The 13,490-nt window shown below is 40.2% G+C and overlaps 2 protein-coding genes across 3 annotated transcripts in view; both read left to right on the top strand.

Moving 5' to 3' along the window:
• Positions 1 to 5,370, top strand: part of dpf3 (double PHD fingers 3) — a 38,670-nt gene extending 33,300 nt beyond the window's left edge. For both annotated transcript variants that reach the window (XM_022190443.2, XM_022190442.2), the window contains 2 exons: positions 1,853 to 1,934; positions 2,086 to 5,370. In XM_022190443.2, coding sequence (XP_022046135.1) covers positions 1,853 to 1,934; positions 2,086 to 2,153 — 150 coding nt within the window. In that variant the 3' untranslated portion in view covers positions 2,154 to 5,370. The remainder of the gene's footprint in view (positions 1 to 1,852; positions 1,935 to 2,085) is intronic.
• Positions 5,371 to 9,797: 4,427 nt separating this feature from the next.
• LOC110948756 (protein LEG1 homolog) lies at positions 9,798 to 13,478 on the top strand. Its single transcript, XM_022190445.2, is given in 9 exon segments — positions 9,798 to 10,292; positions 10,767 to 11,072; positions 11,147 to 11,230; positions 11,308 to 11,381; positions 11,476 to 11,580; positions 11,767 to 11,876; positions 12,760 to 12,901; positions 12,981 to 13,077; positions 13,166 to 13,478. Coding segments are annotated over 9 exon segments (1,110 nt in total). The 5' UTR covers positions 9,798 to 10,252; the 3' UTR covers positions 13,318 to 13,478.
• The last annotated feature ends 12 nt before the right edge of the window (positions 13,479 to 13,490 follow it).

Raw genomic sequence — 13,490 nt, 5'->3', positions numbered from 1 at the left:
TTAATGTTTTCATAGATACTGACTCTGATAGATAGTATAAGGTGTATACAGTATAAGGTACACACGTGGACAAAATTGTTGGTACCCCTCAGGTAAAGAAGGAAAAACCCACAATTCTCACTGAAATCACTTGAAACTCACAAAAGTAACAATAAATAAAAATGTATTGAAAATTAAATAATCAAAATCAGCCATCACTTTTGAATTGTTGATTAACATAATTATTTAAAAAAACAAACTAATGAAATAGGGCTGGACAAAAATGATGGTACCCATAACTTAATATTTTGTTGCACAACCTTTTGAGGCAATCACTGCAATTAAACGATTTCTGTATTTGTCAATGAGCGTTCTGCAGCTGTCAACAGGTATTTTGGCCCACTCCTCATGAGCAAACAGCTCCAGTTGTCTCAGGTTTGATGGGTGTCTTCTCCAAATGGCATGTTTCAGCTCCTTCCACATATGTTCAATGGGATTCAGATCTGGGCTCATAGAAGGCCGCTTTAGAATAGTCCAACGCTTTTCTCTCAGCCATTCTTGGGTGTTTTTGGCTGTGTGTTTTGGATGGTTGTCCTGTTGGAAGACCCATGACCTGCGACTGAGACCAAGCTTTCTGACACTAGGCAGCACATTTCTCTCCAGAATGCCTTGATAGTCTTCAGATTTCATCGTACCTTGCACACTTTCAAGACACCCTGTGCCAGATGCAGCAAAGCAGCCCCAAAACATTACTGAGCCTCCTCCATGTTTCACCGTAGGGACAGTGTTCTTTTCTTCGTATGCTTGGTTTTTGAGTCTATGAACATAGAGTTGATGTGCCTTACCAAAAAGCTCCAGTTTGGTCTCATCTGTCCAAAGGACATTCTCCCAGAAGCTTTGTGGCTTGTCAACATGCATTTTTGCAAATTCCAGTCTGGCTTTTTTATGAGTTTTTTTCAGCAGTGGTGTCCTCCTTGGTCGTCTCCCATGAAGTCCACTTTGGCTCAAACAACGACGAATGGTGCGATCTGACACTGATGTACCTTGGCCTTGGAGTTCACCTTTAATTTCTTTGGAGGTTGCTCTGGGCTCTTTGGATACAATTCCAACGATCCGTCTCTTCAATTTGTCATCAATTTTCCTCTTGCGGCCACATCCAGGGAGGTTGGCTACTGTCCCGTGGGTCTTGAACTTCTGAATAATATGAGCCACTGTTGTCACAGGAACTTCAAGCTGTTTAGAGATGGTCTTATAGCCTTTACCTTTAAGATGTTTGTCTATAATTTTTTTACGGATGTCCTGGGACAATTCTCTCCTTCGCTTTCTGTTGTCCATGTTCAGTGTGGTACACACCTTTTCACCAAACAGCAGGGTGACTACTTGTCTCCCTTTAAATAGGCAGACTGACTGATTATGAGTTTGGAAACACCTGTGATGTCAATTAAATGACACACCTGAGTTAATCATGTCACTCTGGTCAAATAGTTTTCAATCTTTTATAGAGGTACCATCATTTTTGTCCAGGCCTGTTTCATTAGTTTGTTTTTTTAAATAATTATGTTAATCAACAATTCAAAAGTAATGGCTGTTTTTGATTATTTAATTTTCAATAAATTTTTATTTATTGTTACTTTTGTGAGTTTCAAGTGATTTCAGTGAGAATTGTGGGTTTTTCCTTCTTTAACTGAGGGGTACCAACAATTTTGTCCACGTGTGTATATGGTGATTTTTAAATAAAATATCATGTCTTCCAAACTCGCTGGCAGGTTTTCGGGTTCAGGATATTATTTTTATTATACTTTAATATGCCCAATAATATGGACTCTCTTTGTTGTGTGAAGTTTTAGCTATTTATTGTGTTCTTTTTTTGCAGGACCAGCTGCTGTTCTGCGACGACTGCGACCGAGGATACCACATGTACTGTCTGAAGCCTCCGATGACCCAGCCTCCTGAAGGTACCGAGCTGAGAGCTGCTCTCCTAAGTGTTATTATACATTGGTGGTCTCATACTGTATATATGCCATGCGCTGTATCTTAGAAAGAGGCTACGGGCGAAGGCTATATATGGAAAAGAGTGAAGATTTCATCCTCTGTTTCCGTCTGCAGGGAGCTGGAGCTGTCACTTGTGTCTGGACCTGTTAAAGGACAAAGCCTCAGCCTTCGGAGAAGCATAACAGCAGCATGGAAACACACAAAATACATGTTTAACCGGTCGACACACCCACATGCTAGCAAAAACTGTCTCTCAGATGCAAACACAAACACACAGTGCATTAGCAGGCTCATGCTCAGAGATCCTCTACCTCTCAAACATCCAAGCAACAGCATTCAGTCAGTCAGCCAACAGCAGGTCTACCAGTCGGCCACCGCTCTACCTCACCACTCAACAGGCGGCAACAAGCCAAAGCGACATAAAGACGGCCAACACTGTGTCGTGCATGTGTGTGTGTGAAATATGTGTTTATTCTAAGCCAAACGTCTGAAAACTTTCTGGATGTTTCAACCTGACTCAGATTTATTCGAGTGCGATCTGGAAGGCGGCTTCCTTCCCTCGCTGCTCAACATCTCCGGCGGGAGAGACCTGACTTATGTTTGTTTAAGTTTTCCTTCCAGCTCCACTCCTCCGCTGTGTTTAGACTCCACAGTGACATTCCTCTTTCATATCTGGACAGGCTCAGTGTTAGTTATGCCATCTTTCACAGGTTTTGTCAAGCTTCTGTGAGATTTATGTCCGGCTCTGAGAGGAAACGAGGCGATAAAACAGACTAAACTGTCATTGTTTTTCGGAGCTTGGTGACATTTTTAATCCACATCTGTTTTGTATATCCTCACAGTTACCAGGATACTGAGGTGCTCAGTGAGACTCTTTTCAAAGGATTTACCGTTACTGTGCATAGAATTATACACTTATTTATGTGTTGCTGATAAAACTCCAGTGTTACTGTCAATCAGTGGTTCCCAAACTCTTTCTGTCATGCTCTCCTTTAAAAAAAACTGACCAACACACATTGTCTTTTCATTGCTTTTTTAATAAGTGGCATTAAGGTAAACATCATTTTGCATATCCTACCTCCACAGTGCTGCCAGTGCTGTAGAATGGTTTGACTGCACCTCACTTTCACTCTGCTACACTGACATAAGAAACTCCTGTTTGTTTATATTTCTTTAAACCAATCATGGACAGTTTTCAATGGTGCTAAGTTAAGGATGCAGCTTCAGTGTTTCCTCAAAATAGTGGAATTGTTTGGAGAAGAAGATGAGCATTGTTCATAAAATGAATAATCCACAAAAGAACTAGTAAGATTGACTAACTGCACAATAAAAAACCTGACATTTTCAACGTGTATGGAGCTGATATACAGTTCATGTGAAGTTAACTAAAACCTAGTAATTATTGAAACAAGGGATTTTCATTAGGGGTTGTATTTTTTCAGAGCTATAGATAAGTATTGGCTTTCAAGGAAACTGATAATTGATATGCATTTGCATTAAAAATACAAATCTTGGTGTCAGAATTTAGACAAAACTTATGGTAGCACAGTACAGCAACCTGCTAATCACAAAACAGCCCCACTCTAAAACATACCCTAATTTATTGTGTTTGTTTCTTTGCATGGAGTCATAATATTCTATAGACCCTCCAGAAAAACGCGGGCAAAAATCCTTGATTCCGCGGGCGAATAAATATGCGGGGTTTTATGCCATTTCATGCGGGGAAATTGCGGAAAGTTGCAAAGTATGTGAATAGTTGTTAAATATGCAAAAAGATGCGAAATATGTAAGAATTGGGGGGAAAAAAGGTGATTCTTCTCCTACATCCTGTTACTAGGACATACACATCCCTTACTGAGGTTAAAACAATTTCCTATTCATTTTTTAAGAAATTGTAATTAGGGTTTAACCACACACACGCATACACACCCCGGTGCGCTCCTTTACTCACACACACACCCACCCACACAGCACACTCCCTGGAGAAGTCATGGAGAGATGCTGCAACACGGTTGATTTTCTTCGGTGCTCCAGAATGATGTTGCACGGGGGGGAAAAAAGATTCCCCCCACTTTCATGCAGTAAATCTGGGTACTGTTTTGCCCAGTCTCTGGCTGAAATATTCGTAGGTAAACGTGATCTTTGAGCATTCGCCATTCTTGTTGTTCGTCTCTGAGCGCCGCGCTCCGCATTAGCTCGTGTGTCTAGTGTGTGTGTGAATGCCCAAACTGATGATGTCAGGCCGGGCGTCACATAAAAACTCACTCACAGCTCCATTTATATTGGTTATAGTTTTCGCATTTTATGCAGAAATTGTGAAATCAAGCGGGACCTGCATATTTCTCTTTTTTTCATGGAAATGTGAGATTCTTGCGGGAATTATATGCTGTTTTGTGGGGATTATGCGGCCTTTTGGGAAATAATTGACCCCTGCATAATCAGCGGCATTTTCTTGATTAATGCGGGAATTCATGCAGTCGCATAATCACGTTTTTCTGGAGGGTCTAATTCTAAATGGACACCATTTTCTATTGAAGGAGACTTTAAACCCAAGAGTGAGACCATAAACTCATCTAGGTAACAAATCAGCTAAGAAGGAGACTCATGTTCTTATAGACTTCTATTCAATCTGTAACTAAAGGAGTCGCCTCCTGCTGGCTGTTAGGAAGAAAGCAAGCTCATGTCTACGTCCATTTTTATTTACTGTCTTTGGGGTTTCACATTTTAATCTGATACTTCTGCACTCCTACAGTCTGGGAACCACTGCTGTAAATTAATCATTGCGACATGTGTATGACCAAACCTCCATGCTTTACAGCAGTATTTACTGGCGCGTCCTGTCTGGAAGTTTATTTGATATGATTTCATTTTTTCAGTTAAACCCAGATTATATTCTGGATCTTCTGCATTTTGTATCGCTGTGTGAATATGTTTTTTTTACTTAGTTTTTTAATGTAAGACTGAGCACTAAACTCCCATGTATGTTTTTGTATTGAGCAAAATTCGGCATTACCTTGGTGCTCTCTAAACACAAAATTGATCATGAAAAAGAAGCAACACCATGAATAAGCTCAACAAAAATTCAAAAGAAAACACCCTCAGCGTACACATGGTGTGCAAGCCTTGACAGGATTTCACATTCTGCATTTGTGTTTTTGTTGTTGTGATTTTGTATTTTCCACCGACAATCATGAGCTAGCATAGAAGCATTATGTTAACAACGTACAGAAAGTCTCGTGTTTTTTTTTTTTAAATGATGGGTGTTATGGCATTTTGCGTCTTCCTTTTCAAAATAAATGTCACTTTTTATTTGATGCCATTGCCCACAGTGATTCAACGTGTGTGTTGTATTTTTATTAAATGGTCATTTTTGTGTTGAAATAAAAGATTTGTCCATAATTTTTGCCTCCTAGAATGTTTCCCAGTTATCAGTCCTCCTGTTGTTTGTAAGAGTTGTTCCCTGTCAATATTCCATTTACCAGCTAAAGAATGTTATACACTCAACAAAAATATGAACGCAACACTTTTGTTTTTTCTCCCAATTTTTATGAGATGAACTCAAAGATCTAAAACTTTTTCCACATACACAATTTCTCTCAAATACTGTTTACAAATCTGTCTAAATCTGTGATAGTGAGCACTTCTCCTTTGCTGAGATAATCCGTCCCACCTCACAGGTGTTCCATATCAAGATGCTGATTAGACACCATGATTAGTGCACAGGTGTGCCTTAGACTGCCCACAATAAAAGGCCACTCTGAAAGGTGCAGTTTTATCACACAGCACAATGGGCAGTCTAAGGCACACCTGTGCACTAATTGGGAGCAAAAACAAAAGTGCTGCGTTCATATTTTTGTTGAGTGTATGTTCCTCGTTCCCCTCCTCTTCTCCCATCGCTCCACCTCTCTACCTCTTCTGTCCTTCTCAACCCGCCAGCCAGCAGGGAGCTGGGTCCCCCTGCATGAAGAGCTGGGTTCTGCTCAAGGTTTCTTCCCTGTTAAAGGGAGTTTTTCTTGCCACTGTTAGGGATTGCATATGAATAAAATTGAAAAGAAACTGAAAACAGACATTGAATGTTTAAACTACTTGCCAAGATGTCTGCATCTGATATGAATCCATTATAATGTAATTGCCATTATCATTTTTCCAGACACATGGCTGCCTTTCCGTCTGTCTGGAAGCTTCTTTTTGTATTAATGCTTTATACCAGGGATGTCAAACTCATTCCACAAAGGGCCGGCGTGGCTGCAGGTTTTTGTTCCAACTAAGCAGCATCACACCAGACCTGACTCATTTAATCAACTGATCTCAGTCTCCAGACAGTTGATTGGTTAGTCTGTGTCCTCCAGGCTACAGCATTTAGTTCCAACATATCTACAGCACACAGTCTGACCAATCACCTGTCTGGAGACTGAGATGGTTGATTAAATGAGTCAGGTCTGGTGTGATGCTGCTTAGTTGGAACAAAAACCTGCAGTCATGCCGGCCCTTTGTGAAATGAGTTTGACATCCCTGCTTTATACAGTGGCGGCAGCAGTTGAACGGAATAACCTCAGTATTATCAAATGTCAAGTCACTATTTTTTATAAATCACATTTAAAATAATAGCATTTGCAACAAAGTGCTGTCCAGTAAAACAGATTATGTTTAACTTTAAATATTGTGTTTAAGACCACATAGTGTTATTTATGGTGTGGTTTTACCTGATGAATTTACATTTAGTGATTAAAATCATATAAAATGATTCAGAATACTTCTTTTCTGGAATATAACACCAGGTTGACATCCTACAGCATTATTAATTATGGAGAATTACTGAACTAATTTCTTAATATAGATAAAACTTACAGTATTATACATCACAGAATTTAACCTATCTAATATTAAGGCTGAAGCCCTGCTACACCATTACTAATCATGGAGATGAACTGTTTTTGAGCTAAAGCTTCGACTCTACAAAAATATACATTAAAACTCAACAAATCCAAGGATTCCCAGGATGCCCTATGAGCAAGCTTTGTTTAATTTTTCATTTTATTTTATGTGGATTGGGGTTTTTATTTGGCTAAAATGTATGTGACTCTGTTCAGCTATGTAAATTAGCTAAATATCTGCAGCAGCTTAAAGAGAAGACTAGTTTATTCTGAGTTTAATTTCAAATATCCTTGTCACTGTTGCTGTTTAAGGTCCATGGTAGTATTTTCACTATTTTGCCACAAGAGATCACTGTTGGACACCAATGAATAAACAGGAAGCAGTATTAGTTCTTACATTTCTATGCTAGTTTCACTTTAGCTTTCATATTTTACTTTCTGTAATGTTGCATGCTTATTTCTGTTCTTTTAGGCAATGCACTTATTCTCATGTTACAGTATTTTTTTTTCTGGACAATATATGGCACAAGAATTTCCTTCAGGATTAATAAAATCTTATCTTTATTATCTTTACTTATCTTTGACTAATGAATTTATCAAAAGGAATAAATCCTTTATTTAGTCAAAGGGGTCATTCTTCATGCTAGGAGGCTTTGGTTACTGTGGAAGGTGCAGATCCATGGGCAAATGAGAAACAAACAATGGGGCTGCAGCTGATTAATATTTTCAGAATCGATTATTCTCATGAGTATTTTCTAAAGTATTTAATTTATTGTTTAAAAAAAAGTCTATCAAGGTTTTCCTCAAATCCAAAATAACATCCTTAACTGTCATGTTTTGTCCACGACCTAAAGATATTCAGTTTACTGTCATAGAGAAAGAAATAAAATTGAAAATATCCAAATTAAGAAGCTGCAAACAGAAAATTTAGATTTTTTTTAAAAAAAAGTCTTCGATGTGATCAATTAATAAGCCGACTGTCTATAAAATGTCAGAAAATTTAAAAAAATGATGCCCAGCATTTCACAAAGTCCAAAATGAAACTCTGAACTTGCCATGGCCCCTCCCTCTCCTGCTCCGCACTCGGCTTGATTAGAAACGGCTGTGCTGGTGCACAGCTGCCGCAAATCTGTAATCAGCCGTCTATAAAGCCTGGCTCTCTCCACGCCTCTATGCTGGATCATTGCACTCTGCCATGAGCACACCGGTCCTTGGACTAGTGATGGTGAAATCGAAGTTTCATGAAGCAATGAACCACTTTGACACATCTGCTTCAAGAATGACACATTGCTTTGAAGCATTTGACACAATCAAAAGAGTGACACCTGCTGGTCCTGTGTCAGAACGGCATCCAAGTGGAAAAAATGAAAAAGCCTCAGGACTGCTTGTCTCACACTGCTTTGTACTTGCAATAAATGTTTTAAAACGTTATATATGTATGTTTCTGTGCATATATGTGTAGTGTGTTTCTATGAATGAATGTGTGTTGTGTATGAGTGAATCTATGCGTATGTATCTGTGTGTTATTTAATGTATGAAATGCAACTAGATATATCTAAAGGTTGATGCTACAGGTACGGACCCGTATCTGTAGCATCTGTACTAGAGGTACAGACCCGTTAAGGTCACTGAAGAGCTGGCGCCGGTTAACTACTATTTGCTGCACATTACTGGCAGTTTATATAAATGACTTTGACGGCGAACATTGTATAATTTAACCAAAAATACACCGTCTCCTCTCACACTTTAGACATTGCAGTTTTTACGCTTTTAGACGCTGTGTATAAATTGTTTGAAGTCCATCCATCCATCCATCCTCTATACACCGCTTTATCCTCATTAGGGTCGCGGGGGTGCTGGAGCCTATCCCAGCTGACTCGGGCGAAGGCAGGGGACACCCAGGACAGGTCGCCAGTCTGTCACAGGGCTACATACACAGACGAACAATCACACTCGCATTCACACCTACGGACAATTTAGAGTACTCAATTAACCTCAGCATGTTTTTGGACTGTGGGAGGAAGCCGGAGTGCCCGGAGAAAACCCACGCATGCTCAGGGAGAACATGCAAACTCCATGCAGAAAGATCCCAGGCCCACCTGTTTGAAGTCCAGTTCCTATTAAGTAGTTTACCGCGTTCAGTGGTGGAAGCGGCTGACGAACTCCATTGCAAATGTTCCCATTTAATTTCGGACGCTAATTTACAAGATAAAATTAAGGATGTCGAATATGAAACAAACACTCGTGAATGGTGAGGAGCAGCTCTTTAATTCGGCATGAATTAAAAAAAAACCACAAATTCGATTTACTGTGATATTGTGAGATTTGTTTGTGGTTATGTAACTTAGCCATTCAACAGAGTCCGCTAACATTAAAGTGACTGACGTGCAGTGTCTGTGTTGCCAGACGTAGAAAATACGTCAGGGTTTTGTTTAGGTTGTTAATATGTAATAGTCTGTCGCTACTTTTGAAGGTAAAAAAATACGTTTCGTTTGCTGGCTGTTAGTTCCGCCATTTGTTTTGTTTGCTGTTTGTGCTTTATTAGAACAGGGTCACGTGAATAAAAAGTTTTGCTATTTTTAATAGTAGTGCTGATTTCAACCCTCAAATCGCTGTTCGTGAAAAAGTCAGATAATGATATTTATAAGACATTATGCATGATAGAAAAGAGAACAGCAGATGACTGACATGACAGGCTCGGCACGCAGATTCACCTCGAATCACGGAAGCGCCTTCATCACTCGGATTACCAAGCCGGGTCATTAATATTTATGTACGTCGGATTACCAGCCAATCACAAAGCACGTTCATCAGCCGGCTCATTAATATTCATGTACGTCTCATTAATATTTATGTAAGGGAAAGTGCCGTATCCGTAGGCCACAGGCTAGGGGTACGGGTCCGTATCTGTAGACACTACCATATCTAAACCAAATTCTAACTAAATGTATACTCTCCCTAACTTCTCTCAAAATGACAAATGGCAAATGCACTAGCGTGATCTCCTCCTCTCAAAAACCCACAATTTGAGGAGTGAATCAGACCCCTATGGCTTTTAAGACCTGGACAGATTGAAATGTCCGACCCCTTCAAAGTTCGCGCGAAGCACTGTGACACGCGATGTGACGTAACGAGGCCTCGTTCTCGATAGTCACGTGATTGTGGGCGTGCTGAAGCAGGGATCGAAACACCGTCTCGGAACACTTTCGCTTCAAAAGCTCGGCACTGTGTCGCGCAAACTGGCTCGAGCGTAACATCACTACCCTGGACCTTCTGGATTACCTTGCCTGCTCGTCACACACCGTTCCCTGGACTCTCTGGATAACCTGGCCTGCTCGTCACCCCTCCTCTGCTCTGCACCCCTCCTCTGTCTGTTTCTGGTCTGGCTGCTCCTCGGCCCTCGTCACATGCCCGCCACAGGCTGCCTCAGTTCAGCCCCCCAAAATAGTAAGGGACTACTTAGAATGTTCTGATCAACAACCATCTAGAGTAAAGTTGTTTTAGTTGGCATGTTTTTTTTTTGTTACTTTGGACTTTAAATATTTGCTCTGAGCCCTCTGCGCCTGTAAATCAGGTTACTGTTAACCTTGATTCACTGAAAAAAATATTACTGTTTATTCTTTTAGAATGCCATGGAATTTGTCAGATAACATTTACTGTTTATTGACTTGTTGAACTTGCTTTTTTAAATCTTTTTTATCCTTCCTTAAAAATAATCTACCTGTTAGTGTTATGGAGGTGGCCAAGTTTGGCAATGGAACTGAAAACATTATTTGGAGAACATTGGGGGCTTTGCACAGAAGTTTTTATCTGCCAGCGAGGGTTCAGTAAACCTTGCACCAGGGACTAACTTTGTGTCACATCTTTCATTGCAACCTGAAGGTGTATATAAGCACAGCACACACTACTCCTTCTTTGCAGCTTTAGCTATGCAGCGTCCAGCAGTCCTCGGCCTCCTCGTGGCCTGTGCAGCGTCTCTCTGCAGCTCTACTGTCATCACCAAAAATGGCAGGCCCATCGGGTGGGACCAAACTGTCGAGAAACTGACCGACCTGCCGTCACAGGATGGAACTGTGACTCCCAACCCCTGGCATTACCCCGACCGCATGAGTCTTTACCGGGTGTTGATCACTGCCACTGATCCCTTCATGGCATCCATGGGGTCCAACACCACCGACAGCCCTGTGTGGGGACTCCCGGTGATGCTGGCATGGGAGCATGTTTCAGGTAAACTAAAAGTAATTTCTTCAAATCAACACTGAGATAAAATGCCAGCATCTGATGGTGTGTTGTGTCTGCAGGCCGTCTCGCTGACCCGACCAGTACCACAACATGCGGACAGGATTCAGACAAGAACTGTATTTCCCCTCAGAGCTGGTGAGCCTGTAAGTACGCCAAAAAAACATGTACACTCACACAAAAACACAGAGAAAATGCAAACCACCTGCTTATTTCCCTCCAGGTGAGAGCTACCACACTTCTGTGCTTCCCTTCCTGTCTGCTGCCCAGTAGGGCATCTTCGGAGCAGACATCCAGGTACTGAAAGTGACACAGCTCAACCAAAAACAGACTTGTTTAGAAGTTTTAATGATGATGTGGATGACTATACTGAGGATTAATCCACTCTCAGGTAAAGATGCAGAAGCCTGAAACTGGGGAGGACTATTGCACCACTTACGCTGACTGTGCAACACGCTTCCCTGATGCCATGAAAAAGTGGGATAAGTTTTACGAGGTAAGTTTCCACTAGTAAAAGACACCAGTATAATATTCTGGAAAAGTGAAAAAACATGCAGAAGTGGTCTGAAACTGATGATTTCTAAACCTCTGCTGTCTGTCTTCTGCATCCCCCAGCTTTAGGAAACTATAGAACTAAACAGCTGGAATTTCCCTTTTATTGGTGTGTTTGTGTGTTTTTTAGGATGTGAACGCTGCGTCGCAGTCTAATCTAACCGACAGCGTGAAGAAAGACACCATCCTTGGACTTTTCTGGACAGCACGGATGTCTGCAACTTCTGCATGCAGTGCCAGGTACTATCAATCAGTAATCAATATGGTATATGTCCCTCGTAGGGGCGCTAACCTAAATACACTCTCATGGGTCGTATTTCAGGGGCACGTACATACGACCTGTGTGGTTGTATGAGTTTGAGGACTTCTTGTTCCAATTTCACAAATATGAACAGTCTCAGATTTTTATTTTATTTTAACACTTTTATTGTATTTTTGTTGGTTGAATGAAACAAATATCATGAAAAATCATTTCTTCACGATGTTTTTTTTAAATGTCATTTTTTAGTCAAATGTGGTAAAAGAATGAATTTATCATTTATTATTCAAGTGGACATTTTTACAGTTGTGGTCAGTTTTCTTTGTTTTGCTTGCTTTGTTTTTGTTCTCTGATTTTACTAGATATTAGCTGTAATTTAACAAATCAGTTTATAAGATAAGTCTTGATTCTTAATATACTTTTTCTTAAAGATTTGCAAATTTCTTGAAGAAAATGTTTTTTGTTGTTGTTGATTTTAATTCATGGGGTAAAATGTGTCATTATATAATCAAATATGGTACAAGAACGAATTACCATTTACATAAATACACATTATTTTTGTGGACTTTTAAAAAATCTTTAATGTACATATTTTATTCTAAAAATAACTGCAAATATCTGTAAAATAATTGCATTTTTTGCTGAATTGAATTCAGAACCTTTATGGTCAAATGTTGTAAAAGAGGAAATTGCTATTGGTAGAAATATAGATATTTACGAATGTAAATGCATAAATTAAGATTATTTCTGTGATTTTTTTTTTACCAGCTTTTATTTGCAATCTAATTTAAATATGGTAAAATCACTGAATTTCTAAAAAATACAGAGAATTTTTTATTTATATCAGTATCGCCTGTCTCGCAGCGAGAGCAAATATTCCTCTGAGGAGGTGGCGTTCTTTACCGCTTGGATGGACGGAGCTCAGTATTACGAAGCCTGTCATCACCACACCAGCCTGGCGACAGCTGTGATGTTGACGAGTCCTATGCCAAGCCGAGTTTTACTGGTACAGCTTCCGTTTATTTTATATAGCACATATTCACAACCTGTGCATGAGTCTAGTTGAATCTTTTTTGTCTCTGCAGAAGGACGACGTTGCACCAGACATTGAGGGTTTGACTCCGGAAGAGAACCACACAGTTTACATCCTCAACTGGATGAAGACAATCAACTCTTTGTTCTGTAGGACACACACACACACGTCCAGATTTATCTTGCTTCACTGAGTTTGTGAACTTTTGATCATGATTTTTATCTTGTCGTCAAACAGTTGGGAGTCCGGTACGTCTGTGGAAAAGCGCCATGTGTTCGGTGAGCGCCAGAGAGCAAGGCAGGAACATGATGAACGAGCTCGTGCTATCACCCACCTTCCCCAAAGCCACTTTCATGTCCATGATAACAGAACTGCTTGCAACCTGCTGAGAAACGGAGAGTAATGCCAAAAGCCAAGTGTAAAGAAGAGTCACTAACTGGAAGCTGCAAGCAGCAGAAGTCATCATGTGTCATTCTGCCATCAATATGAGCTTCCAAGTAAAGTGGAAACAATTATTCACTGTTGCAAATAAAGATTTCTGTTCTCAAAACTCTTGTTGTTG

Source organism: Acanthochromis polyacanthus, chromosome 16, assembly GCF_021347895.1.
Source record: "Acanthochromis polyacanthus isolate Apoly-LR-REF ecotype Palm Island chromosome 16, KAUST_Apoly_ChrSc, whole genome shotgun sequence".
In the NCBI taxonomy this organism is placed as follows: domain Eukaryota; kingdom Metazoa; phylum Chordata; class Actinopteri; family Pomacentridae; genus Acanthochromis; species Acanthochromis polyacanthus.
This window is presented reverse-complemented; position numbering and strand designations above follow the sequence as displayed.